The sequence below is a fragment of the Cricetulus griseus genome, chromosome 7, assembly GCF_003668045.3.
Source record: "Cricetulus griseus strain 17A/GY chromosome 7, alternate assembly CriGri-PICRH-1.0, whole genome shotgun sequence".
Lineage (NCBI taxonomy): Eukaryota > Metazoa > Chordata > Mammalia > Rodentia > Cricetidae > Cricetulus > Cricetulus griseus.
Genome location: NC_048600.1, coordinates 27808491 through 27835912, shown reverse-complemented (window position 1 = coordinate 27835912; position 27422 = coordinate 27808491). Strand labels below are relative to the sequence as shown.

The window sequence follows — 27422 nt, the reverse complement described above, 5'->3', positions numbered from 1 at the left end:
AGATCCTCTGGAACTGGTGTTACAGATTGTTATGAACCACCTTGTGGGTGGTGAGAGTTGAATTCTGCATGAGCAGCAAATGCTCTTAACTACTGAGCCATCTCTGCAACCTCCAGCTATAATGTTGAGGACACTGTGAGTTCTAACTATGGAGTGGGGACTGGGTGCTGTAATTTTAAAAAGTGGCTCCAGAGAGAAAGATGTCAAGCAATAGAGCTTGGGTGGAGGGGTTTTTTTAATTGGGGGGAAGTGAATGGAAAAAGAGGGGAGGGGAGAAGAGAGGCCAGCCTCTGGGGGCAGGAGCAGAGAGAGGGAAGGAGGAGTGAGAGGGAGCGGGGAAGGGGAGAGAAAAAGAGAGACAGAGAGACAGGCAGAGAAACAGAGAGAAAGATGGGAGGTGGGCAGGCCCTTTCAAAAGGGAATGTAGTGAGTGTGCACAGGTGGTGCTCTTAGTGGCTGCAGCTAAGGGCGAATCCTGTCAGAACCCCAAGAGCAGGCCAGTACAGATGCCTGAGTACAACAATGGGTCTTTTTGTCCTACATGTTTGTGTTCCATATCCAACATACAAAGAACACTTCATTCAGTTCCAGAAATCCAAGGCAAGCCCAGGAGTTGGCTGTTTTGTTGTGTGTTTTTGTTTGGTTTGGCTTTTCAAGACAGGTTTTTTTCTGTGTAGCCCAAGCTATCCTGGAACCAGCTCTGTAGACCAGTCTGGCCTCAAACTCAGAGATCCACCTGCCTCTGCCTCCTGAGTGCTGGGACTAAAGGCATGTGCCATCACCACCCTGTATATGCTTGTTTTTAATACCAAATCTCCAATACAGAAGAGCAGTAGCTGCTGAAAACACTGGCTACCCCACACATCAGCAGAGCCTGAACCAGGATGAGGTGACACCAACATAGGGATGTTTGTGGCTCAGTTCCAAGCCTTGCTCCAGTGGATGCTAATGGCATATTTTGGGTAAAATCAAGACCACAATGGCATCCAACACACTGACAATGAAAACTGTTAAGTCAGCAAGCTCAACCCCAATCCTGATGCCAGAGCATGCCCCAGGGTGACTCTTGAAGGAACATACCTTTTGAGCCAAAGAGCTGTCTGGATATTCCAGTTATCAAGAAACATCTTAAAACTTGTTGACATCTGAAAAACAAAGGGATCATTTTCTTTGGCCAATAAAATAAGAAGCTTTATGTCTACATAATAATGCTTTAATGTGGTAAGAAGTTAAAACTAAAAACTGCTGGGTAATGATGGCACAGCACTGGTTTCTTCCTCAACACTGTTCTAATACAGAAGCAACTTCCATGGAAGTTTCTGTATCTCTGGGAACATCAGTGGCCAGGAGAGCATTGCCATGTTCTCCCAGGTCATACATACAGAAGAGTCTTCACAGAGCCCAGAATGCTCACACAGTGATCTGCTTGCCTCTGTGTCCTGAACGGTGTCACCTTCTCCTCCCCTCCATTCTGTCTCTTTCTAGGTGAAGGCTGTCCACAGTCATAGCCACCCAGCACTGCTTCTCAGGCCCCTGTGGCTACTCTAGATCTTGAAGCGCCCCCAGCTCCACACTGGCTCCAGACAGCAATGGGCTATGAAACTCTCAGACTATGGCCACTTGCTTGGGAAACCTCTGTGGTCAAGCTAATCTTATTAAATCTAGCACTTCCTGGGTGTGTATGTCTATTTCTGGGCTGCAACTTGTCTGTTGTCATCTTGTGCAACTGTCTTCCTTCCTCTTATTCAGTTATGGGATGGTGAGATCAAACCAAGGGCCTCCACACTCGGTAAGCGCACAGCCAATCACTGTGGGCAGGTATGTCTCTAACTCCTTTTAGCACTTTAGAGCCCACAGTCTATTTACTGGATTAAGATCTTTGAGCCAGGTGTTGGTGGCGCACGCCTTTAATCCCAGCACTCAGAGGCAGGCGGATTTCTGCGAGTTCGAGGCCAGCCTAGTCTCCAGAGGGAGTGCCAGGATAGGCTCCAAAGCTACACAGAGAAACCCTGTTTTGAAAAAAAAAAAGAATGTTTGATGTCCTTGTCTAGTTTCCTTTCCTACCCATCTACCTATCAAAACCCTGATCTCTGATTGGCAGGCTGTCCATCATCCCCCATGATTGACTGGCAGGCTGCCCACCATTCCCACTGGATGATGACTGTGACATTCCAGACATCCCATACAGACATGATCCTCAGCTGTAACTAGGTCCCCAACCTATTTGATGGCAACTGTGCCCATCTTGAAAACACTTATTACAATGCAGTGTGTGTGTGTGTGTGTGTGTGTGTGTGTGTGTGTGTGTGTGTGTGTGTGTGTGTGTATAAAAGAAGTAAACATCAGGAATTTCCTATGGGTCAACCAAGTACTTTAAGAGCCCCTGAAAATCCCTCAGGGCAGGCTGACCTGGCCCCCATCTACGGATACTGGCCTACCTCAAGACAAAACTCACCATACTTCACATCCTCATTAGACTTCATGCTGCACGGCACACCTGCTTCCCTCCATCTCAAAAGTGCCCTTCTCCAGGGCTAGTGTGGCCACCTCTCCTCCCGCTGTATCTCTCTCCCGCACACACAGGGGCCTCTCCACTGTGTCAAACTCTCCATCCTCAAACTCCTTTCTAGTCAATAATTTCCACACAGTAATTTTAATCTCTCTCTCTCTCTCTCTCTCTCTCTCTCTCTCTCTTCTCTCTCTGTGTGTGTGTGTGTGTGTGTGTGTGTGTGTGTGTGTGTGTGTGTGTGTGTGTGTGTGTACCTCTGCATATATACACGTGTGTGCAGGTGCCCACAGGGGCCTGAGGACAGTTTCAGATCCCTGGAAGTTACAGGTGGTTGTGAGCTACCTGACATGGGTGCTAGGAACTGAACTCCGGTCCTCTACAAGAACAGTGAGTTCTTTTAACCACTACGCCATCTCTCCAGCCCCCTAACCTTTACATTTTAAGAGAAAATTAAACTAAAGTCTCCTCAGCCCCACCACTCACATCTCCAGGAGGATAACACCCAGTTCTCGGGGTGTGGGAAAACCCTACCCTTTTTATGGATAAGCATAAAAACGTGGAAAACTAACAGTCTCTCTATGAGAGGGAGGGTTTGGAAGGTTCCTCAGAGTGGCGCTAAAAGGTCAAAGGTTGTAAATACCAAACCATCCATCACCTTACTTCAGCAACCACCCACTTCCTCTCCCTCCCCTATTTGTATTTATTTAATTTTATTTTATGAGTATTCTGACGCGTGTTTATGCACCACATGCATGTAATGCTTCTAGAAGCCAGAAGAGGGCATCAGATTCTGGGAACTAGCATCAGAAACAGTAGCGAGCTGCCCGGGGGGTGCTGGGACTGCCTTGAGGCAGTGTGTAGCATTGTTTCTGCGTCTCCAGCCCCACCTCCAGCCGCCTCAGGAACAGCTTGCCCTTTCCAGTCTCACTAGCTGCTCTTCCGCCAGGCCCTCACCTGGTTACCCCCTACTTCACTTTCCCCAAGACGGATGCAGATTTACAAACACCGTATGCCTGCACCTTCCAGGTTAGAACCTACTTTCCAGCACTTTCTACAGCTTCCTGAGGACCTTCAGTCACCAGCCTCATTCATGCATCCCCCAGGGGGTAGTCTACCATCAGTAAATATGGGGTGAAAGTAGGGGTATTATTCCATGGTCCTCCTCCCTGTCATTTGGCTTTGACATTCTTTCCACCCCCTCCCCCACCAGCCCTGAAAGGGGGTGGTGTGAGCAGCCAGTTTAATGCCGAACACTCAACAGTCATTGGCTCACAGTACCTTGACCAGGCATGAATCTTCGTATAAAAATAAACACCAATTCATGTGTGAGACATGTCCCCCATAGTCTCACCCATGTGAACACTCGATTCCCAGTTAACAGTGTTTCTTGGGAGGTTTAGGAGGTCTGTGTCATTAGAGGAAGTGTGTCACTGGAGGTGGACTAAAACAGTTTAAAGACTCATGCCATTTCTAGTTCATCCTCTGCTTTAGGCTTACACTTCAAGATGTGAGCTCTCAGCATCCTACTCCTGCCACTGTCTTCACTCCATCATTATGGACTCCCACCTTCTGTAAGCCCAAATAAACTCTTTATTATAAAAAAAAAAAAAGGTCTGGGTACTACTGTGGCCACACCCATTAACATCACTCTCAGGACAGCTTGCCATAACTATGAAAGCAAATAAGTAAATGCCTTAATCATTTACTAACCTCTATTTGCTGGATTCTCAAATTGGAAATTAAGTCCCAACGAGCCACTCCATTCCTGTCATATCCTCTGAAACCAAAGCCTGCAGCATTGTTAATGGCGTCAGCTGTAACAAAGTAAAGTATTAGAAATGTTATTACAATGTATGCACAATTTATATGTATATATACACATATTTGTTTTTTTAAAGATAGATTTTATTTTTACATGTCTGGGTATTTTGCCTGCATGTTTTATGTACCATGTGCATTTGTGGTGCCCTCAGAGGCCAGAAGAAGGTGTTAGATACCCTGGAACTGCAGTCACAGATGCTTGTCAGCTACCATGATAGTGCCGGAAACTGAAATCGGTTTCTCTGCAAGAGCAACAAATGCTCTTAACTGCTGAGCCATCGAGCCTACCCTTTAACTCTATCTTCCCAGGTACAATGACTTACTCTTAAACAGTAAAAGTAGACTTTTTATTTAGTCATATTTGAGAGATTGAACCCTGGGCCTTGAACCTTCTGGTTCACCAGGGCCGTTTCCTGGTGAGCTGCAACCATAGTCCATGACTTACTCTTATTTTAAATTGTGTATGTGTGTGTACTTCTCTTTTTGTACATGTTACATGTATACAGGTGTCCATGGAGGTCAGGAGAGGATAGTGGATCCCCTGGAGCTGGAGTAACAGGTAGTTATAATCAACCAAACTCAGGTCCTTTGGAAGAGCAACAAGCAGTTTGTTGCTGTTGTTTTCATTTTTGAGACAAGGTCTCTCTATACTGCCCTGGCTATCCTGGAACTTACTCTGTAGACCAGGCTGGCCTTGAACTCACGTAGATTCACCTGCATCTGCCTCCTGAGTGCTGGGATTATCCCGAGTACCAGGATTAAAGGCATGCACCACTACTGCCCAACAGCAAGCATCCTTATCTACTGAGCCATCATCTCTACAGCCCTGGCTGATTCTAATTTTTAAGAGAGGTTATAAACCATTATACACAGTGAAAATAATGACCCTATTAAGGGCAGCTGGTTAGCTAACAAAACACCCGCTGTGAAGCAAGAGGAGACAGGCAGAATTAAAAATCTGGGGTACACATCAGAATACAGTGGAAAGTGCTCAGCCATCTGGAAGGCACTGCTGGGAATCTTCTGCCCCAAGCTCAGCACGTTCATGTTGGCCTTTATTATAGACAGAAACACATGGGGGGAGCCTAAGGGCTTCATTTCTTTTCTTCTTGGCTCACCAGAACCCACTCTGTCTGCAGAACCTGCTTTCCAACCCTTTCACCATGGCGTTCCATCAGCATCTTTGCTTACAAACCTGCTCATGATACGAAGTTTCTGCCCCAAGTAGGTCCTTCCCAACCAACTGGAAGTGTGTCTAACTCATACCATCTGTTTCTTGACCAAACTAGCAGCAAAACAACATGCCTTCATAGACATGGATCCTACCCCCAAGTTGTTTATTCCTTATTTCTCATTTGATTAAAAAAAAAAAAAAAACTACAATTTGGTGAGACAGTGAGCAATCGAGATTTACCCTTCTGTCAGGTTTAAGAAGGGGACACCTGCCAGACGGTGGTGGCACAAGCCTTTAATCCCAGCACCTGGGAGGCAGAGGCAGAGGCAGGTGGATCTCTGTGAGTTTGAGACCAGCCTGGTCTACAGAATGAGTTCCAGGACAGGCTCCAAAGCAATACAGAGAAATCCTGTCTCAAAAAACCAAAAAAAAAAAAAAAAAAAAAAAAAAAAAAGGTACACCCATGCCTTCATAGTGAGCATATCAATACGGTAATGTGCAGGCTTAATAGGATTAAAGATAAAATCTGCTAAGAACATGAGAGAGGCCCACTCACACCACACAAGGCTACCAACAAATCCAAATGGGTACAGAAAACCCATATTCTTGCAGCTAGTGGTTTAACTAATCTAATGGCTCAAATCTAATTTATTACATTTATTTGGGGGGGGCTCTTGAAGGTGTGCACATTTGTGTAGGTATGACCTCACATGCCACAGTGCATGTGTGGAGGTCAGAGGACAGTTTCTAGGAGTTAGTTCTCTCCCTCCAACATGTGGTTCCCTGGGATAGAACACAGGTTATTGGGCACCTAACAAGTGCCTTTACCCAATGAGCCATTTCACCAACATTAACATCAACAATAAAAAACAAAAACAAAAAAACAAAAAACACCTAAAAAGACAAAGTTGGTTTAGAATGTCAGAGCCCCCATCATGTTAAAGCCACCATTTAGACAGGCATACATGGATCTTATGGAATCTCACTAGTATTAGTGTTTAAATATGGCTAGAATAAAAACACTATTAAGGAAATATTAGTTTAAAACCACACAAGGCATAATAGTGCAAGCTTCTCACTGCTAGCATCCCAGAGATTAAGGAAGGTCTTGGAGATGGAGGTCAACCTGGTATGCACAGGGAGACCCTGTCTCCAAACAAATTCTTACAAGGTAACATTATCTTCTATTATCATTTAATTAGCAGGCTAAAGTCATTTTACTGATGTATTTCTGCACGAAAGAAAATACAGACTCTAGCTCCAAGTTATAGTTCACTATAATAAAATAAAGGCAACAGTCAAAGGTCAGGTACCAACTCCTCAGCCTTTCTGTTGTGTGCTCTTTGTAGGTATCCAAATGTTCACAGAGCATCACATAAACTTAAGGACCAGGACACAGTCTTAAGAATAAAGAGGCTTATGGCATAACGAGAAGGACAAATGACACACAAACCAGACTCCAGTCCCCCTCAGTCCACCCTCCACCATGCAGGCAGGAGCATGGGGAGTTCATGGCTACATTCGAGAAGATTCATGTGGCGAGAACATGAAAATGCTGAACACTGGCAGATAAAGTTCATGACAACCATCACCTGGAGCCTCCTGAGGCTTGTGCAGCTGTGCAGTGGAGGGTTTGAGAGAGGGTGCTCTCTCCCCAGACCCATCTTTCCCATTCAGTCCCCAACACACTAGTCACGGTCTAGGCATGTGCACACCTCTTCAGTCTTAAAGGCACAGAACTCTTTCCTCTAATATGTTCCACCTGGCGGGTGTCTCGGACCCTTTTCTGAACTGATGTGATTTCACACACTTTACTAGTGCAGTTCTGATCATAATAAACTATCTAATAGTATCATAACAATAAGTGTATTGAAATCCTACTAAACTATAGGTACCCTGGAGACACAGGGACTATGCCAGGCATGTTAGTATTCAATCAGGCTCACAGAACCTAGCACACAACAGGCATTAAGATAAGTACCTGCTATCACCTCAACTGTGCACTGATTTTTATCTTATAATAAAACAGGCCTTGCTCATGAACTTTGAGGGTTTGTTTCTTAGGCAAAATGACTAACTGTTCTACTTGCTCTTCAACTGTATATCCTCAAGAGGGTGCTCTTGAGCTGGATGCAGTGGGGTGCTTGTGAGTTCAGCTGCTAGCAAGGGTGAAGGAGGGAGATTGCTTGCACTCAGTAGTTTGAGGCCAGCAGGTACAATAGGGCATAATCACAGAAAAACAAAACAATAAAAACCCCAGGACACTGCCTGAGATTTACAAGACACACTTCAGCAGGGAAATAAGTCTGCATGCTACTTACCTAAGGTCCATGCAAAATAGTACTTAGGTCTGGCAGCCAGAAGAGAGATATACAGATAGGTGGCTTTGGCTGGCCATGAGGCAGTGGCTTGGAAATGCTCATCGATGTTATACTCCACGGGTAGCATGTTGGAGATGGTCAAGTGAAATAACAAAGAGAGTCCACAGACTAGGAGCTTCTCCGTAACTGCTGCCTGGAAGGGGTAGGCGAGAGTCACAAACCTCAAGGGACTCTTGTCTGTACCTTTTACACATTGCCACCAGATAGATCCTGAATGCGGCAATGTGGCAACAAACCCTAGTGCTCGTGATCAAAAATCAGGAGGCGCCTTGCCCTGGACATTTCAGATCCTCACAGTCCCACACAGGAATATTTTCACCTTTATCACCCTTCATCACCAAAGCAGGGTCTGTCAATCAAATCCAGTGCTCCCTGATATGACTAATCATGCTAGCTGGCTTGCTCTGGGGATCCTGTATCTGCCTTCCAGGGACGGAAACACGTGCAAGCTGTGACACCCTACCATTACATGGGTTCTGGGGATCCAAACTATGGTCCCCACACTTGTGCAAGTGCTTTGGCCACTAAGCTATCTCTCCAGCCCCTTGAGCAAGACTTGACTAGCATTATTAGGAAGAGAACATGACCGGGAAAGGAGCCTCCAGTGTTTCCAGTGGTGGACCAGGAAGACAGAAATTCATGAGGGACTGCCATGTAAGACCCACCATTGGATAACATTGCTTTTACTAAGGAATTTGGCTTCTTTCTTTTTTTAAAAAAAAAAATCTGTATTTGTTTTATGTGTATGAATTGTTTCACTTGTATGCTTGCATGTGCACTGTGTGTGTGTGTGTCTCGCGCTCACAGAGGTCAGAAGAGAGCAGATACCCTAACGGGAGTTATGCATTATTGTGAGTCACCATGTTGGTGCTGGGCATCGAAACTGGGTCTTCTGCAAGAACAAGTACTCTAAATCACTGAGCCATCTCTTCAGCCCCTTACTCAGTGACTTACATTTGTTCTTTAATCATGATCTTGCCTCTACTAGACATCACAACTAGGTAGAGTATAAAGAATTGTTTTTCCTGAAAGATACTTATAATAGTTGAAAGCCGGGAAGGTGGTGCAGACATGTAATTCTGGCTACTTGGGGAGGGAGAGTGAGATGGGAAAGTCACAAGTTCAAGGCCAGGCTTCAGAGAAAGGTCACTGTCAGCTTCAGGACAAGAGGGCTGGAGAGGTGCTGTGCGGTTCCCAGAGAACTGAAGTCTGGTTCCCAGCACTCACCTCAGACAGCTCAGCTCGCACTGACTAACTTTATCTCCAGGGGATCCTATACCTTCTTCTGACCCCCATGGATTCCCACCTACACACGATACACACTCAGACAAATAAGCATTTTTTAAAAAATGAAAACAAAAATTGCAAATGGAGGACAGAGATGCAATTCAGTGGTAGCATTACTTACCTTAATACATTAGCAACACAGGCCCCGGAAATGCTCTGGGTTTAAACCCTAACAACGCACCACATGAACACTCTGTGAACACATACACACATACACACGTGTATACACACATGCATGCATGTACGTGCACTCTTGCACACACATACACACTCAGGAAGGAAGGAAAAAAGAAAGAAATCAATGGGGAAATTACAACAAGTGAAAACATTAGACTTTTCCAGAAAACCAGACAGACAAGCTATAAAGCCAGAGCTCCAGATGAGCCTCATGCCCTTACGTTTGGAGATGGATCTGCTCTTTCATGCTGTGGCTCTTCTTTTCCATTCTCACTTGACTGTGACATGTGGGATGGCCTGCCTTCAATGAAAGTAATGTAGTCTTTGTAAGAGCAGAGAGGGCCTGCCAGGATACCCATGAAGTTGCAGGTATAACTTACATACTCCAGGAGACTCGGCATGCGCCTGTAATGAGAGGACACACTTGTGAGGTTCGAGAGACACTTTCAGGGACAAGCAGTCATGTGCTCACTACTGTTACCATTTCCAAAATAAAATACACCTCAGTTTTCATGAGCTTCTTCGTAGGAATCTGGGAGGTGGGACAGAGTAATTCTCAATATAGTTATGTTTTTGAATAGATATGTTACTTAGTTTTAAACTCTCAACTTGACACAGCCTACACTCACCTGGGAAGAGAGTCTTCAGGAAGAGTTTTGTAGATCAGATTGGCTAGGGAGGGACCATCTTGGCTGTTAGTTTATAGACGGAGACCCAGCCCATAACGGGGAGCACTATTCTCTAGGAAGGGAGTCCTGAATGACGAAACTCAGCAGGAAGCTAGCCATGAGCGAGTGTTGCTGCATTTATTTTCTCTGTCCTTTACAATGGGAAGATATGACAACTGCTTTGAGCCCCTGCCACTGTGACTTCTCTGCTATGGTGACCTGAGTCCCGGTTGGTTTTTCTTTTGTCAATGTGACAAAAGCTAGAGTTAGATATCTGAGAAGAGGGAACCACAGTTGAGAACATTCTTCCATAACATTGATCTGTTGACAATCCAGTGGACATTTTCTTAATTAGTGATTGATACGGGCAGACCCAGCCCATTGTGAGCAGTGCTACCCCTGGGCTGCTGGTCCTGGGTGTACAAGCAGGCTGAGCAAGCCATGAGGAGCAAGTCAGTAAGCAGCACTCCTCCATGGCCTCTGCATCAGCTCCTGCCTCCAGGTTCCTTTCCTTGTGTTCCTGTCCTGGTTTCCCACGGTGACAGAGCATGACCTGAGAGCGGTAAGCTAAAGCAAACCCTTTCCTCCCCAAATTGTTTTGGTCATGATATATATATATATATATATATATATATATATATATATATATATGTATATATATATATATATATATATATATATATATATGTATATATCACAGTAATAGAAATCCTAACTAAGACATTCTGAGTTGTGGGCCAAATAAACCCCGCTCTCCTAAGTTGCTTTTTGTTAAGATAGCTTACAGAAATGAAATAGAACAGTAGGGGGTTTTCATACAGATCTTTAGCAGCAACTACAGAGGGTTTTCACTTAGGTTTCACATAATGAAAGAACCTAAGATGACCACAATGGGGAATCATCGCTCACTTCTCACTTGCCTGCTCATTCAAGAAATGCGTGCCATGTGCCCATCATGAGGACAACAGGCTCCATCCAGGGTCTGCAGACAGAGCAGTCAGCAAACGGAATCTGGCATGTATGGAGCTTATACTCCCATTGTAAAACACAGACTAAAACAGATGTCATATATACATAAGATATATGTGCATAGATATTACATATATGCAGAAATGTAATCTTGTAATAATATACGTAATCTTCAGAGACACTAAATGCCACAGAGAAAGGGGTCTCTTTACAAATAGAAGTCAGAGAAGCCTCTTTGGTGAATCCCATCTGGACAGAGGCTAAACAGAAGTGAGAGTTGTACAAACCCAGGCAATGAGGAATCTAGGAACAGAAGCAATGAGGGCACAGGTGGCGTACACTCAGTTGATAGCACCGCTGACAACATGACCAGGAAGACACAGAGGAAAGACTGATAATTGAGGTAAGATCACGAGGGGCCTGCCTCCCAAGTCACAGAAGAATCTGTGAGCTCATTCTGAATGAGATGGAAAATTACAGCCAGATTTTAAAAGCTGTGTTTCAAAAATATCACTCTGGCCCGGTGTGTGGACACAGTGGAAGCATGAAGACCAGGCAGGGGACTGTAACAGAGGACAACACCTTGGAGGTGCTGGAAGCAGCATGTGGTGTGGCTTCTGACAGCGCACCTCTGGGACCAGTTGTTTGATTAGTTGTGGGAACTGAGAGAAATAGGAGACAAGGATGTCTGAAAACAGTTCTGATTTCTTTGCCTCAAGGCCTGTCCACATGGCTCAGTGTGTACTGTTTAGCAGGCATTGTAGTCCATCTACCGCAGACGGAAGAGCAACTACAGTAAGCAGTAAGCAGACCCCCTGACAGGCTGGAGGCGCTCTTTCCTCTCTACACGTGATGAAAATAGTCTCCTTAGGAAAATATTCTGTGGACAAAGAAAGCAAGCAAGCACCCTCATATACCAGGAATTACTGTTATTTAGGAGGGATCAAAAGATCAATACAGCACCACTGTTCTAATCAGAAACTCTATTTTTTCCAGTATTTCTTTTTCTTTCTTTCTGTTTTGAGGTGGTGGTGGTAGTGGTAGTGAGGTTTGTGGCTTTAGGAAATATTTATTTATCGTGTGTGTGTGTGTGTGTGTGTGTGTGTGTGTGTGTGTGTTCGTGCCTGCCTCCAATGAATTAATGCAGACCACAAGCATTCAGGAGCCAGAAGAGAGCATCAGATCCTCTAGAACTGGAGTTACAGGCCGTTGTGAGCCACCACTGTGTGGAGCTGAACCCAGGAAAGAGCTCTTCCATCTGAGCCATCTCTCCAGGCCATTTTTGTTGTTAGAGACAGTCTTGCTGCATAGTCCAGTGCTCCCTCTGTGGTTCTGGTTGGCCTAGAACTCATAACAGCCCTTTTCCTTCAGGCTCCTAGAGTCTGGGATCACAGGTGTAAACCGCTGGCCTGGAACTAACTCACTTTTTCCGTCTCTGTTTCATTTCTGGCTTTTTATTGAGACAGGGTCAAAAGCTGCATGTGCTGGCTGCAAACTCCACTGAGAAGCAGAGGATAACCTCAGCCTTTCGGCCCCTCGGTCTCCAGCTCCTAAGTGCTGGGGTCACAGGCAGCACATGGTGCCCAGGAGAGATTACTCTTACTCTCAGTCACAGAATTTTCTGAAGAGAGTTTTGGTTCAACTGTCAAACAGTGTGAGGTGCTGGCGTAATCCACTATAATACCTAAGCCCACTATTTCACTCACCACATGAAAGACTTGCTGATTTGTTCTACCCACTGACATTAACTGTACGTCGTCGTCTTAGGTCAGCAGGGCATGCTTAGCCTCTCCTGGCTGAGGGTCAGTACTTCTGTGCTGTAGAACACGGCCCTACACATGGAAGATGTTTGCCCTTTACCTACTAGTGGTCAGCCCTTCCAGGCTCTGACAACCAGAAATGTTCCCAGACATGCTCAAATGTCTCCTGGGGCAAGAATCACTGGCTGTTTAGGAGACAGAACATAGTGATAAGCAGACAAAGCTCTCAACCTTAGGACCTTGTGCTTGGGTTGGGAGAGGGCTAAGGAAAAAGAACAGTACACACATTGTGAAGAAAGCAGGGCAGGGCAGAGGGCTAAAGTTTTAGATGGGTAGTTAAGCTTGAAGAGGGAGTGGCTGGGTGCGGTGGCACTCACCTATCACACTAGTCCTTGGGATGCAGCTGGAAGTTGGCAAGTCTGAAGCCAACCTGACCTACAAAAAGGAAACCTGATTCTCCCACCCCAAACAAAATGAGGATTGGGTAAACTGAGGCAACAGTGTGGAGCTCCAGGCTCTTTCAGAGAAGGATGCTATGATGGGAAGTAACAGGAAAGCACCAGGGTTTTTTATTTTAATTTTAAATCGGGGGAGAGGTTAAACAAAATACTAAAACAACCCAACTCTACTTAAAGCATCTCTGGAGACGGAGAGGCCGCTCAGTGGGAAAAAGTACTCACTGCGTGAAGCAAGAGAAGCCACATTCAAGTCTCCAGTACCCACATTCAAGGCTGGGCATGGCCACAGGTGCCTATGACATTGGTGTGCCATGAAAACAGGCACTAGACACCAGACATGCAGCTCAAGAGCAAATGTTCTACAAATGTCCTTCGGTCTCTGGCCAGGAATGCCGGAAGGAAGCCCTGGCTCCTTGCCTCCTTGGAAGCCAATAGCCCCGCCTGGAGCCATACACCATGGTAGGGACTAGAACACCAGCCAGGCCAGACAATAATCTCTCTGGTCAGCATTGGAACTGGAGCTTTCGAATTCCATAGTGAAATGGGTTATCAGCTCCCCAACCTTAGCCCATCTCCCAAACAATTTCAGGGCTAGGGCTCTCTCTCTCTCTCTCTCTCTCTCTCTCTCTCTCTCTCTCTCTCTCTGTCTGTCTCTCTCTCTCCAGGGTTTCTCTGTGTAGCTTTGGAGCCTACCCTGGCACTCACTCTGGAGACCAGGTTGGCCTCGAACTCACTGAGATCTGCCTACCTCTGCCTCCCGAGTGTTGGGATTAAAGGTGTGCACCACCAACGCCCGGCTCAGGGTTCTCTTTAGAGGGGGCAACAATACAGTAACAGTAAAGGCCCATAAAGGGAAAACTAGTTCTTTCTGATTAAGAGGATGTAATCTCTGGCCTGGGCAGAGACCTAACATTCCAAGCTACCAAAACCATCAAAGAGTTAACCAGTTGGGCTAGTCAATCACCCGAACAAGGCACCATGGTAGGAAGGCAGGCTCCCCTTAGGCCACACTAAAGGAACAGGCATAATGATTAGCCCTTTAATTAGATACCATACTTCCCCTTCCCAGAATTCCGGTCCCTAGCCACTGTGGTTCTACTGGGTCTATCCAGCTTTCTAATGGAAGTTCAACTTTCCCTCCCTGGCCCCCTTCAGAAGCTAGCCAGAAACTAAGGATGCCTTTTCTGGTTCTGACTCTTTCTGTAGTTCCCCTCACATGGCCCACTTAACTCAAATGGCATTGCTGTGCCCCCTTTCAGGCCTTCAGACACCAAGACTGAAAGCTGCCTGCCCTGGAGTTTCTCTCTTAGACTCTAATAAAATCATCCTCTTTGAGTAAACTTGGGCTTTGCTTGCCTTTCAAACTTTTCTTGCATTTGATTCTTCAGTAAGTGAGAAGCTGAGCCCATTCTTGTATCCTAGACAGTACTGGGGAGGGGGCAGGGAAGGATAGAAGAGGATCCTAGCAGCTTACTGGCCAGCCAGAATAGCCAGGTGCAGCGAGAGACCCTGTCTCAAAAACAAGGTGGAGAGCTGGGCAGTGGTGGCAGCAGAGGAAGGCAATTTCTGAGTTTGCGGCCAGCCTGGACTACAGAGCAAGTTTCAGGACAGCTAGTGCTGTTATACACAGAAACCCTGTCTTGAAAAACAAAAACAAAAAACCATGGTGGAAGGCAATAGAAGACACTGATGTTCTATTCTGGTTAGTGTATTTGCATGTGCACACACAATACACACACACACACACACACACACACACACACACACACACACACACACACACACACACACACAACACAACACACACACACACACACACACACACACACACACACAGGGGATCACTGGACGCAGCTAGAAAATCCGCTACAGAGAACATCAAGTGCAATCCGGCAGGCAGCCTCCTAGACCTTAGAGGACCAGGATGGCACAGTGGTGTGGCTAGAAGCAGCCACACTGGAGAAGACTGAAAGTTTACTGGACTTTCTAGTGGAATGAACTTGCAGTAAGAAAATGAAATTTGCTTATGTTCCCCATCAGTCCCAATAGCAAATGTTGCTACCAGCCTGCAAGTGGTAGACAGAAATCAGGAGCCATATTTCGAACAGACCTACTATCCAAGTGAGGACACTGAAATGACAGTGGGACAGGAGGCTGGAGATGAGAGGACTGAGTGGCTTCAAGCCACCAGGCCACATGGAAGCACCTGGGGAAAGCAGAGACGTCCAGGTCTCAGTTCTGGGGTATAGCAACAGTCAGCCAAAACGGGAGAGGGGCAGAGGGCTGAGCAGGAGGACAGAGGAAGAAAAGCCAGAGAATGTGGTATCCAGGAATTCAATAAAGAGTGGTCAGCTGGACCAGTGATGCCACTGTGCTTGACCACCATGGCAACAGGGCTGAAGACTAAGGGCCACCAAGAAAGAAAAGAAACATATATCTGATTACAGGGGCCAGAGGAGAAAAGAGGACGTAGAGATGGCAAGTGGGGGTACTGTGACTGGTGGTGGTGGGGGGTGGCTAGAAGGGAAAGTGTGACAATACAACAGTCTTCCTGGAAAGCTTATGGTGACCCCCACCAACAGGAAGAAAAACAAGAACCTGATTAAGATTAGAGGTAAGAACCCAGCACCCCTGCACTGAATTATGGGTAGTTAAAACTGAAAACAAGGCTGGGTGGTGGCAGCACACGCCTTTAATCCCAGTACTCGGGAGGCAGAGGCAGGTGGATCTCTGTGAGTTTGAGACTAGCCTTGTCTACAAAGCTATACCAGAGAAACCCTGTCTAGAAAAAAAAACCAAAACAAAACAAACAAAACCCACCAAAAACAAACAAACAAACAAACAAGCAAAAAAAAAACCAAAAAAAAAAAAAAAAACCTTCAGAACTAGAAAAGCAAGTATTCTGTTACAGATTCAGGGAGTCTGATGGGTTTTCTGACTAGAGTGACAGAGCGTGGGGAACCCAGGGCATTGCTGCCCTCTGCAGTGGTTCACAGCAGGTGGTCTCACTCAGCCTGTGCTTATTTGCCCTTTTGTGAGTCTGCCCTGCTGACATTCTGGTCTATAGTTTGCCTGGGCTGTTCTCAGGGTCAGGATGCAGTTAAGGCAGTCAGGTTACACATAGTAACCCATGGGTTGTGTGGAAAGGGGAAGACGTCTTAATAAAGAACTTTCCATTACTAAAGAAAAAAGAAATGAAATTTAGCTTTCCATTGTGAGTACGGGGAAAAGGTGTTGCAGTTCTGGGGAGAGGAGAATCTAAAATCTTCTCAGAGAGAAAGAATTAAGGAAATGCAATGGCTTTGTTGTCAATACAAAGAACCATGATTTTCTTTTTAAATATTTATTATATATACAGTGTTCTGTCTGCATGTATCCCTGCAGGCCAGAAGAGGGCACCAGATCTCATTATAGATGGTTGTGAGCCACCATGTGGTTGCTGGGAATTGAACTCAGGACCTCCAGAAAAGCAACCAGCACTTTTAACCTCTCTCCAGTTCCATGATTTTTTTTTTTTTTTTTAAGGATTTAATGTATGGGTGCTTTGTCGCACGTGTGTGTGTGTGTGTGTGTGTGTGTGTGTGTGTGTGTGTGTGTGTGTGTGTACCATGTGCATGCCTGGTGCCTGAATAAGCCAGAAGAGGGTGTCAGATCCCCTGGAACTGGAGTTAGAGTTGGTGTCAAGCTACCATGTGGGTGCTGGGAACCAACCTGGTCTTCTGCAAGAGCAGCAACTGCTGAGTCACTGTTCTAGCCCCAAGGACCATGATTTTAAAAATAGAGTAAAATATTCAAAATTATTCCAGCCAACAAGAAAAGTGTCTTTCTCTACTTGGCTTTCTTCTATTGTTTAGCATGTAGAGAGCTGAGCTAACTGAGACTGTCCATTTGCCAGGCATTGCCTGAGAGGGACAGGAGAATCAGAGATGATTTCCGTATATGACAGTGTCTAGGGTAGATCAAGGCCAAGGAAAAGTCAAGAACCAATCTGATTACTTATCATGTAAGTGTAGTCAATGGTTGTGTGCTGCTGTATAAAGATAGGGAACCCCTGAGAAGATGTGCAGATGTGTTACTGGGGGCATATCTGCCCACCACTGTGAACACCATTCCCCTCTTCTAGAGCAGAGGTTCTCAACTTTCCTAACGCCTCGACCCTTGAATACCATTCCTCACGTTGTGCTGACCCCAACCATAACATTATTTTCACTGTTACATCATAACTGTAATTTTGCTACTACTATGAATTGTAATGTTAATATCTGATATTCAGGGTGTATTTTCATTATTACAAATTGATCCAAAGGGGTCTCAAACCACAGGTTGAGAACCGCTGTTTTAGCAGCCACATATGCGCTAATTCTGTATTTTCAAACAGGCTACTACAAAGGGATTGGTTTCTTTAAAGGTAAAGTGAGTATATTTCATTTTTAATCATCTTAGATTGAAAAAGACTTGGCCAGAAAACCAAGCCACTCCTTAGACCACTCTTCAGAGCAAAACAAAGAAAGACAATGACCAAATAAATTCCTCAAATAATATCAGTAACATCTGTGTTGCACCTTTGTGCTATGTGAATATACTGGCCCAATAACTGCTATCAGGCCGCTGCCCCGTGAGTGGCAGTTACTATTATTAGCAACAATCCCTACAACTGCAGACCAACCATCTGTCTTTGAGAGTCCCACAGAGATGACACTGGGGGCCTCACATGGCTCACAGGAGGCATACACGGTACAGAGGCACAGGCATGGACTTAGGGGGAGCCCAGGAGAGAATGCCAGCCTAGCACAGCACAACTTGGTGGCCTGCAGCAGTGCAGAGAGAAGGTTGCTTTCTGTAAGCCAGTGAAATAGCACAAACCACTATAAATCTAAAGCACGTACCTCACAGCTAATCCCCTCTGCGATGGGGTCAGTTCTTCATCCTTCCGGAACATCCCTGAGAATCAAAAAGAGACACTTCTGTGGGTTTTGTTTTCTCTTTAGAATGGAACTTGCCTCATTTGAAATCCATGTTATATGCCATGTTTGGGCCCAATACCTGTTTCTTTATGTCTCATATTGATACAGATCAAATAACATCTGAATTATCACATGATCCAACCCATCTTGCTCTGTACATACAGGGAAATGAAAGTTACTGGTTACTAAGTCCGAAGGAAATTATTATCCAATTAGAAAAATCTCCCAAATGAATACATTTTATACTGCAGATCTGTATCCTTAACAGAAAGTGCTATGACTTTTCAGAAAGAGGCATTAAAACTCCTTAAGGATTTTGATGACTAAACCTCAGTGCCGTGGACCAGTACCTCAACACAAAGCAGTGACGGTACTCTGGTCCTCATATAGCACCAGTGAATAACAACGGAAGCTTATGCATTACCTTTACCCATCTAGTGTGTCTTTTGTCTCAGCCAGGAGGCTACTGCTGCAGCTAAGCATCAACTTATAGATCCACCTGCTTTAGAAATGAATGAATGAACAGTAGACCCAATTTAAAGACAGACAGATAGATAGATAAGACAAAGGAAAAAAGAAAAGAAAAACTAGATGAAATTTAAAGACCAGAGGGAGACTAAATTAAGAAGCAAACGATACACTTAGAAAGCCTTTGTTACCATAAAACAAAATGGTAACACTGTCCAAAGACATAAAACTCAAGCCATTAAAAGACACAGAGATAAACAGAGACAAAAACCAGGGAAAACAAACTACAAAAGAAACACAGACAACCAATTAACATACAAACTGTTAACTTCATGATTAATTATGAAAACATTAATTAATTATCGGGAGGTCAACGCAGAATGATGTCAGGTTCAAGAACAAGCCGCCACTTTTACACAGCAGTAAACAAAACTTCCGAAGGCTCTCACTCACACAGTACAATCGCAGTCATGTGACACATACACGTTGGAATGGACGACATGTGTACATAAGACATGAGAGAATGACAACCACCTTATGACACCGAGGACCCCTTAGCACTAGAAAAAGCAGAGGAGACACACTCCCTGCTGTGAGGTGTCAATCTAGTAGGGAAAAGGCCACCAAAGACCACTTGTGTTTCTATAAACCGGCAGATCTAAGACTCGAGGAACATTTCTCTCCTCTTTTCCTAGATGCCCCTGGTCTAAGGAAATAAGCAAGAATGTCATCTGAAATTACAACCAGGACCGTCACAACCTCATGCATAACAGAAAAAAAAAAAAACCACTTATACACTCAGTAATTAGGGAAAGGAGTGTAACCGCACATCTATTTTTACAACAATGGGGAAGAAATATCGGGCTGGAGGGTTGGCAGGACAGTAACAGCACCAGCTGCCCTTGCAGAGGACCCCTCATGGAGGCTCAGAACTGTCTTCAACTCCAGTCCCAGGGGTTCTGGTGCCCTCTTCTGATCACCACAATCACAGTACACACGTGATACAGGCTAAACACTCATCCACAAATAAATAAATAAACAAACAAACAAATAAATAAATCTACTTTTAAAAAGAAGGAAATGAAAACCAAACCTATGAAAAAGATAAGCATCAAGATGACCAAGAAGGGGCTCTGATTCCAGGGGGAACTTGGCCAGAGGTGGAGTTCTTTACCTTCTCCTCAGGGTTACTTATATTTTGGCTCTTCCTTCAAGAGGCATATGCCTACTTTTTGGAATCATATGGAGAAAACAAAACAAAACCCATAAATCCCACTTAAAAGGAGAGCACAAGAGGAACCTCCTGCCACTTTCAACAGCTCTATTCCCCACAGTAGATGGATCCACCATTTTCAATAGACCTAGGGCAATCTAAGGAGATGAGGATCATTGGTGTTCTCTTGAAAACCAACCAACCTCCCAACCTCCCTCCCTCCCACCCACCCACCAGTAAAAGAGCAGGTTTGCAGTCATCTGTGATGCCAAGTTTTGCTACATACAAACTTTTTGTTGTGTTTGCTTTTTAATTTTTTTTGAGACAGGGTTTCTCTGTGTAGCCCTGGCTACCCTGGAACTCACTCTGTAGACCAGGCTGGCCTTGAATTCACAGACATCCACCTGACTCTGACTCCTGGGTGCTGGGATTAAAGGTGAACACCACCACTGCCGAGCTTTTTTGTTGTGTTTTATTCAGTATTTCTTTATGTGTGTAGGAATGTTCAATCATGCATGACAGGCCAGAGTCCAATGTCCAGTGTCCTCTCTCATTGCTCTCCATAGTAGTTTTTTTGTGGGGAGGTGAGTATCTAAGTGAACCTACATATTATTTTGGCTAAATTGGCCATCCAGCAAGGCCCCAAGATCCTCCTATCTCCAGCCCACCATCATTGGAATTATAGGTGTGTACTGCCATGCCAAGCTTTTGGTGGAATCCAGGGATTTGAACTCAGGTCTGCATGCTTTGACCCAGTGAGTCACCCCCCCTCAGCCCCATGCATGGCATTTTGAAGTGTTTAGTATAGCATGGGGATTCTGTACCAGTGTACCCTGCTATGTGGACCCAGGAGGCTATTATCGTTTTAAATTGCAAACCAACCAAGGAAAATACACATATAACTTAAAGGAATCATCTTTATAGAATAATTTTGTCTATATATACAAGCCTCCCTCCTCAGTTCAAACTTTGGATACTCAGAAATAGATTATCTTTATAAAATTTAAATTAAGGATATCATGCTTTAAGCTAGAAGACTAACACTAAGACAAATGAGTACAGTTAAGTCTAAGGTAGAAATCAGACTCTTATATTCCCTTATCAAGTACAAGCACCCAGCTAGGCCTAGCAACAAAACAAGCAAACAAAACCTACCCCTCCCCCCTGCCTGACAGGGAACATATCAGACATCATGACCAACACAATGCCATGTTGTGCCATCTTTCAGTGCTATGTGCCATCCATCAGTGCTGACACCTCAGTAGTCTCTTGCACATAACTTAGAACTAGAACAGCAGGGGAGGAGGCTGCGTCATGTAAGGGGAGCAAGATGTCTCAACACCACACCTAGAAGTTATCCAGATAAAACATATGCTTTCCCGAAGCTGCTGAATACCGCCACTAGACTGGCAGCTAAAAACCAGCCACGGGAGAGGTCCAGACCCACTCCCCAGAGTTCACATGGTCTGCTGCTGCTGCCCTCAGTAGAGCCTGCCTGCAAGCATGACCCATTGCCAATAGCGAGAGCTTGGCAGACACATACATAGTCCCTACACTGAGACAAGTGTTTCTTAGGCTGGGACTGTTTGTATCAACACGGTTTATTCTCAACATCTGATTTCCCACCAGGAATTTGCATCTGTGACACCTGTTAGGCACTGGTGTCTGCTTGCCCAGCCCCTGGCAAGCTCCCTGGGTCCCAGGTCTAATGAACTTCACAGGTGTTCCACACTTGCAGCTGGGGATCCAGTGCTGTCTCTGACGCCACTGGGGAGAAACTCTGGGAAAGTTGCTCCTGGCTTCTTCTGGACCTCACTACAAACACTTCTATTATTCACTGTTTAGAATCTTCATCAGAACAAACCTCAGCCAGGACGACACTGAATGCTGAGACCAAGCTAAGCATGGACTTAAGAGTTCTCAGAACAGACAAGGTCGTCCTCTATTGGGAGAGTCACTGAGGAAGCAAGAGGCTGGGAAGAGCTGGCCTCAGCCCTGAGGCATAAGGTGGGTATCTGGTAGGATGAAATGCTTCAATTCACAGGAAGAGGCACTTCAACCTGAAGGATCTGAACTCTTCAAACATGGCAAGGCTGATCAAAACCTGCTTGCTAAATCAACTTCAAAGACCACATAACAAAATAGGGCTCTGCAGTACTTTCAGTTCTGAGCTTAGCATATAGTGCTGGCAGGCGCTTCTAGACCTATAGACAGAATGACATTCCTGACCCATGATGTTCCTCGACTCTCATTCTAGGTGGGACCTGTCAGTGTGACATGTGGGTCTCAGCCCCTAAAGACAACCGGGTGCTCAGAACGGCAACATCCACGGTATGTACTTCATGACTACAGAACCAGGCTCTGAGAATTTCTACCCGAATCACTGCTCAGAATGCAAGAGCCACAAGATGTGTCCATGAACTGTAATGCACAAAAAGGCCCTCCAGTGTGGGTCTGACTATGAACACGAAGACAAGAAACCCAGAGCAGAAGCAAGAGATTTGGAAAGTGGGTCTCCTCAGGCCACCCCATGCACATGTCACCACCTCTAGAAGCACAGGCCAGGAGGAGGTGCGCTGGAGGGGCAGAAAAGAGAGCTGTGGCTGAACACTCGGGGGAATCTGTCCCTTCTGTCCCTGTCCCCACACAATGAAGTAGGTAACTCTGCTTGTCAGTAGCAAAAGGAAAGAGGAGGAAAACCCCTCCTTGCCCCACCCAACCATCAAGGCTGTATCCTGCCCACATGTGGCAAGTGGGCTGGGAAGGAGGAACAGGATTAGGGGGACACACATGCAGAGACAGACACACAGATAAGTCTCTGAGCAGATTTGACCCTCCTACCTATGAGGAACTCAAGCCAACACCCCAAGGAGTCTTCATTGCTGGCATTTCCTATAACTAACTATTAAACATATAAAATAGGTACATGTGTATACTGAAAGTCTATGAAAACGTGTGTATATGGATAGAAACACAAAGGAATAGGGTTGGAGAAGCATACAATTTCAATATAAGGTAACACAAACAAAATTAGGAATAAAACTTGACCTTGACCTGGGCCATATGACTATTTTTGCTTTTTAATCACTGAATTGAATTAAAAACCAAGAGAACACATGGGGCTGGGGGTGAAGCACATTCTAAAAACCTTAAAAACTGTTTCTCCCTTCCTTCCTTCCCTTTCAGAGTTAGGGTAGTATCTCAAAGCACAGATTATGTGAATAGAATTCTTTTCTGGGATGAAGAATTAACTTCCAAATTCTTACCGTCGTGAATCTCGAAAGCCAGACTAGTGATCTTCTGCGTAATGATCATCATCGGGCTGTGACGAGACAAAAGTAGACATTTTAAATGGGGGATGTCACAAACCATGCATGACCCTGCTTACACGACAGCAAAATCCTCAAGCTGTTACCATGTCAAAAACTGGCAGAGGACTTGTGAGAGCTAACAACTCAGGGCTTCCTGTCTGCAGAAGGTGCAAGAGAGAAGAAATCAAGGCTTTCTTTCTCTGTGGCTTTAAAAAGTAAATAAAAAGAGGGTCCTATGCCTGAAAGCAATCTTCAGTGAGCCAGCCTCCTTCAACTTATGCATCCTAACACTCGGGCCTGTGGTCCGAAGTGCAAGGACTCCAGATATGGCCAGGTGGTGACTAAGTGCCTCCCCCAACATTCCCTAGGCCTGTTGCCCAAGGCTGAACATCAAAGAGAACAGAGGACTCCTAAGGAAGGGAGGATGAGCAGAAATTAAAGGTTTGGGTGAGAAGTGTAAGAGAAGCAGAGCCAAACAGCAAGATGGAGACGAGGACAGAGAAGGGCAGAATGCCATCTCCATGCTGAAAGCAGGGCATGCTGATGCCAGCCACCCAGAACCCAGAGAAGCCTGGCATCTGCTAAAGAGAAGAGAAATTGCTTTACATGTATTACAAGAGATAGCAGCATTTTTTCTATGTCTTGTAAGAATTCTAACTGAATGGCTAACTTGTAGAGGAAAACCAAATCAGCCAAATAAGAAAACTGTACTGTGTTACACCCCACCCCTGCATTATACCCCACCACTCACTGTGTTACACCCCATCCCTGCATTGCACCCCACCACTCACTGTACTATATTTCACCCCTCACTGTGTTACACCCCACCCTTCACTGTATTATGCCCCACCCCTGCATTGCACCCCACCACTCACTGTGTTACACCCCATCCCTGCATTGCACCCCACCACTCACTGTGTTACACCCCATCCCTGCACTGCACCCCACCACTCACTGTGTTACACCCCACCCCTCACAGTATCAGCTTTCAGATGGTCATTTAACTTTCTAAAACTTCAATAAAATCAAAAGTTACATTTGCCAACAGACAGAGTGTGTGCTGCACATGTTGGGAGAGCCAGGAATCTCACTGAATCATACTCTCAAAAGCCCCCAAAGAGCACCACATGGAATCACCCTCATTGGGCAGCCAGGGCCAGTTGGTTATGATAGGCAGAGGCTCAGGCTCCATGCAGTGAGGTTCCAATATTGATTTTCCACCAGCCACACTGCTCAGAGCAAAGGCTCTGCCTCACAATGTGTGTACACGGGGACACAAGGCTATGCCTCACCGTGAGTGCAAACAGGGGCACAAGGGTATGTCTCACAGTGTGTGCACCCGGGGACACAAGGGTTTGTTTTCCACATCTCACTCTGGATTCAGAGTCACAGCTGTGTCCTTGAGAGTTCAAGCTCCAGGGAAAAGGTCAGATGAGGGCTGCTCTCCAATTCCCTGTGCTTGAGAGAGAAGGAAGGATTTCTCTTGGCTCCCTTAAAAGCCATTCTTACGGTTACCTAGGAAATCATTGCTCAGGCAGCCTAATCCCCCAGGTTACTCTGCACACAGGGCCTACTGTCACTTCTGCCTTGCAAGGCATCCTTCAAGTCCTTGAGGATTACACAAATGCCCTGAGATTCCCATCTCCCTGGGGTGGGGTGGGGCACTCATTGTTCTCACCCCGCCTGATTCTCCTAATAATCAATTATAAAATGCCATTCAGTTCTAAACTCCAATCTACATGCACATGTAACTAAAATAAATTAATAAATAGTATCTAAATTTACGTAATACCAATAAAGTGATGTATTCAGCCATAGGAATCATAGAATATGTCCCAGAGATGCAGTGTGTATTTTTGAGTGTATGTCTTTATAGTACCCACTGCATCCTTCACATAACTTCTTTTCCATGAGTTGTCTAGCCTCAGGACCATATCCTAGTCTGGGAGGCTAAACCACACTTGGGTGCCTGGCAGACTTCAAGGAATACAGATTTTAACAGGACCAAATGGTGCCCACCCTTACCCTATTCAAGCTGTTCTTCCTGGAGTCACTCTGCAAAGACAGCTTTGCTGCTCCTTCTAAGCCTCAGCCACTTTGTTCTAAAGGCCTCCGGGACAACTTATATCAAACATCTCCCCTCTGTTCATTCACACAGAGGCTGGCTAAGCTTCCGCCGTATAGCCCTTCCTGCTGTTCTTGCTCAAACAATAATAAAACCATCCCTGAGTGTCCTTCTGAGACTGCATATAAATTATTAAGAAGACAAAGACCCCAAAAGAGGGAACCCCAACTTCCCCCCAGTACCACTGGTGACCACCCACCCCATGTGTGGCTTTTGGTTTTCGGTGGTGGTAGTCCACTGCCTCTGGCTCAACCTGCTCCCAGGAGCAGAATGAACGTAAGACTACAATAAAGGAGTGTGCTGTGAATGAAGATTTAAAAAGGGACTGCAAGACATTTCAGAAGGGATGAACGGATCAAAGAGAGTTAAGGAATCTGGAGAGGAGCAGAGTTGGACAAACTCAACACACAGCATGGGAGACAGGAGGAGTGATTGGAGGGGGAACATGGAGTAGGGAGAAGACAAGAAATGTGTCAAACCCTCTTAGGGCAGAGCCTGCCATACAGAGAACACCATTAGAGAAACCAAGGCAAGCCCTCAGAGAGTAGACATGGTCTTCCTCAACAGTCCCACCTGGCCAGTGCCAAATGCATGTGGAATGTAAACCCATTAAGACCACACACAGCCTGAGCCACCTACCGATTTACCTATTCTCTCACTCGGAAAGACAGCCCACAAGGGGCATCTCCCAAGCACCAAGCTTTGCTCTGGGTCCAAGCTCTGACCCACCTGGAGACACAATGCATCCTTGCTGTCATAGAACTTACTGCAGAGAGATGAACAGGTAATCTACAATCTGCCAAGAAAATGGAGGGGGGAGGACATACATGAGAACTAACCAGTACCCCAAGGTGACATGTGAATGGAGATACAACCACATGATGGCCTGGGGTAAGGGCACTCCAGGAGAAAAGAAGGACAAGGTCACAGCCTGAAGACAGACATGTGACTGGCCTTGGGAGAGCGACAAGGAGGCCAGTGCGAAGAGGACAGGGCAGGCAGAAAGCAGGCTTCCTCAAGGGCTATAGCTTTGACCTAAGGGGCAGGAAAGGACTGGAGGGTTTAGGGTCAAGGGCTGACCTGGCTTTCAGTGGATCGCTTTTGACTCTGAGCAGGATGAGCAAAGACTGTTAGGTGCAGAAGTGGGAACACTGAAGCAGTTGACGTGGGCAGGAAAGAAGGTGACTCAGACCAGGGCCAGCACAGGCAGACTGCAGTGAATCCCATGTGGTTCTAAAGCCAGCAGGGCTTTGAGGACAATTTGGTATACTTGAGGCAGGATTTGAGGCCTGAAGCCACCAAGGTTTCTGACAAGGGAGAGACAACTGTGGAGAGATGGGGCTGTCTGGGAAGGGACACGGGAGTAACAAGTGAGAGATCCAGAAGTCCATGTTGAGTATGTTTTATACAAGACTCTGACTAGACAATGGGTAGGGACACAGGGAACAAGGCACCTGGATACATGTATCAAAACTCACAAACTGGGCCAGTAAGCTGGCTTAGTGAGTAAAGGTGCCTGCCACCAAGCCTGATTACGTGAGAGCTTAATCCCCAGGTCCCAAGTGAAAGAAGGAGAGAGCTGACTCCTGCAATCTGTACTCTTCTACACACACACACACACACACACACACACACACACACACACACACACACACACACACACGCACGCGCGCGCGCGCGTGCAAATGCACACACTAACAAAATGTAATGAAAAAACTCATAAATCCCGACTGCTGTAGACCACAGTGGAAGGGGGAATTACTGAATATTTCTCAAAGCACTTACTGACTATAAAGTGGGGAGGACAATGACACTGTGTAGATTAAATGACATAATGACATCACTAATACTTTACACAGCACCCGAGACACAGCACATTCTGCCAAAAACAAAACCTCACTCACATTCACGAGGTCACAGCTTCACCTACAAAAACACTGGGACGGCTTCAAGCACGAGGTGTTGAAAGGAGACAAAAATCAAATGGGAAGTACTGTTTCTGAAGACTCTTCCTGCCAGGACTAAGAGATACACACAGTACTCACAGACACACGAACATGCACACACAACCCCCCTCCCTCCCCCCCTCTCTCCCCCAAACACACACACACACACACACACACACACACACACACCG

At 45.7% G+C, this 27422-nt stretch overlaps 1 protein-coding gene across 1 annotated transcript in view; it reads right to left on the bottom strand.

Moving 5' to 3' along the window:
• Mboat2 (membrane bound O-acyltransferase domain containing 2) overlaps nucleotides 1-27422 on the bottom strand; it is a 122174-nt gene that overhangs the window by 9580 nt on the left and 85172 nt on the right. Inside the window, exons 5-10 of the mRNA XM_027424701.2 lie at nucleotides 23116-23171; nucleotides 18091-18145; nucleotides 9571-9754; nucleotides 7826-8018; nucleotides 4220-4323; nucleotides 1081-1145 (exon numbers count right to left, since the gene is read on the bottom strand). Coding sequence (XP_027280502.1) covers nucleotides 1081-1145; nucleotides 4220-4323; nucleotides 7826-8018; nucleotides 9571-9754; nucleotides 18091-18145; nucleotides 23116-23171 — 657 coding nt within the window. The remainder of the gene's footprint in view (nucleotides 1-1080; nucleotides 1146-4219; nucleotides 4324-7825; nucleotides 8019-9570; nucleotides 9755-18090; nucleotides 18146-23115; nucleotides 23172-27422) is intronic.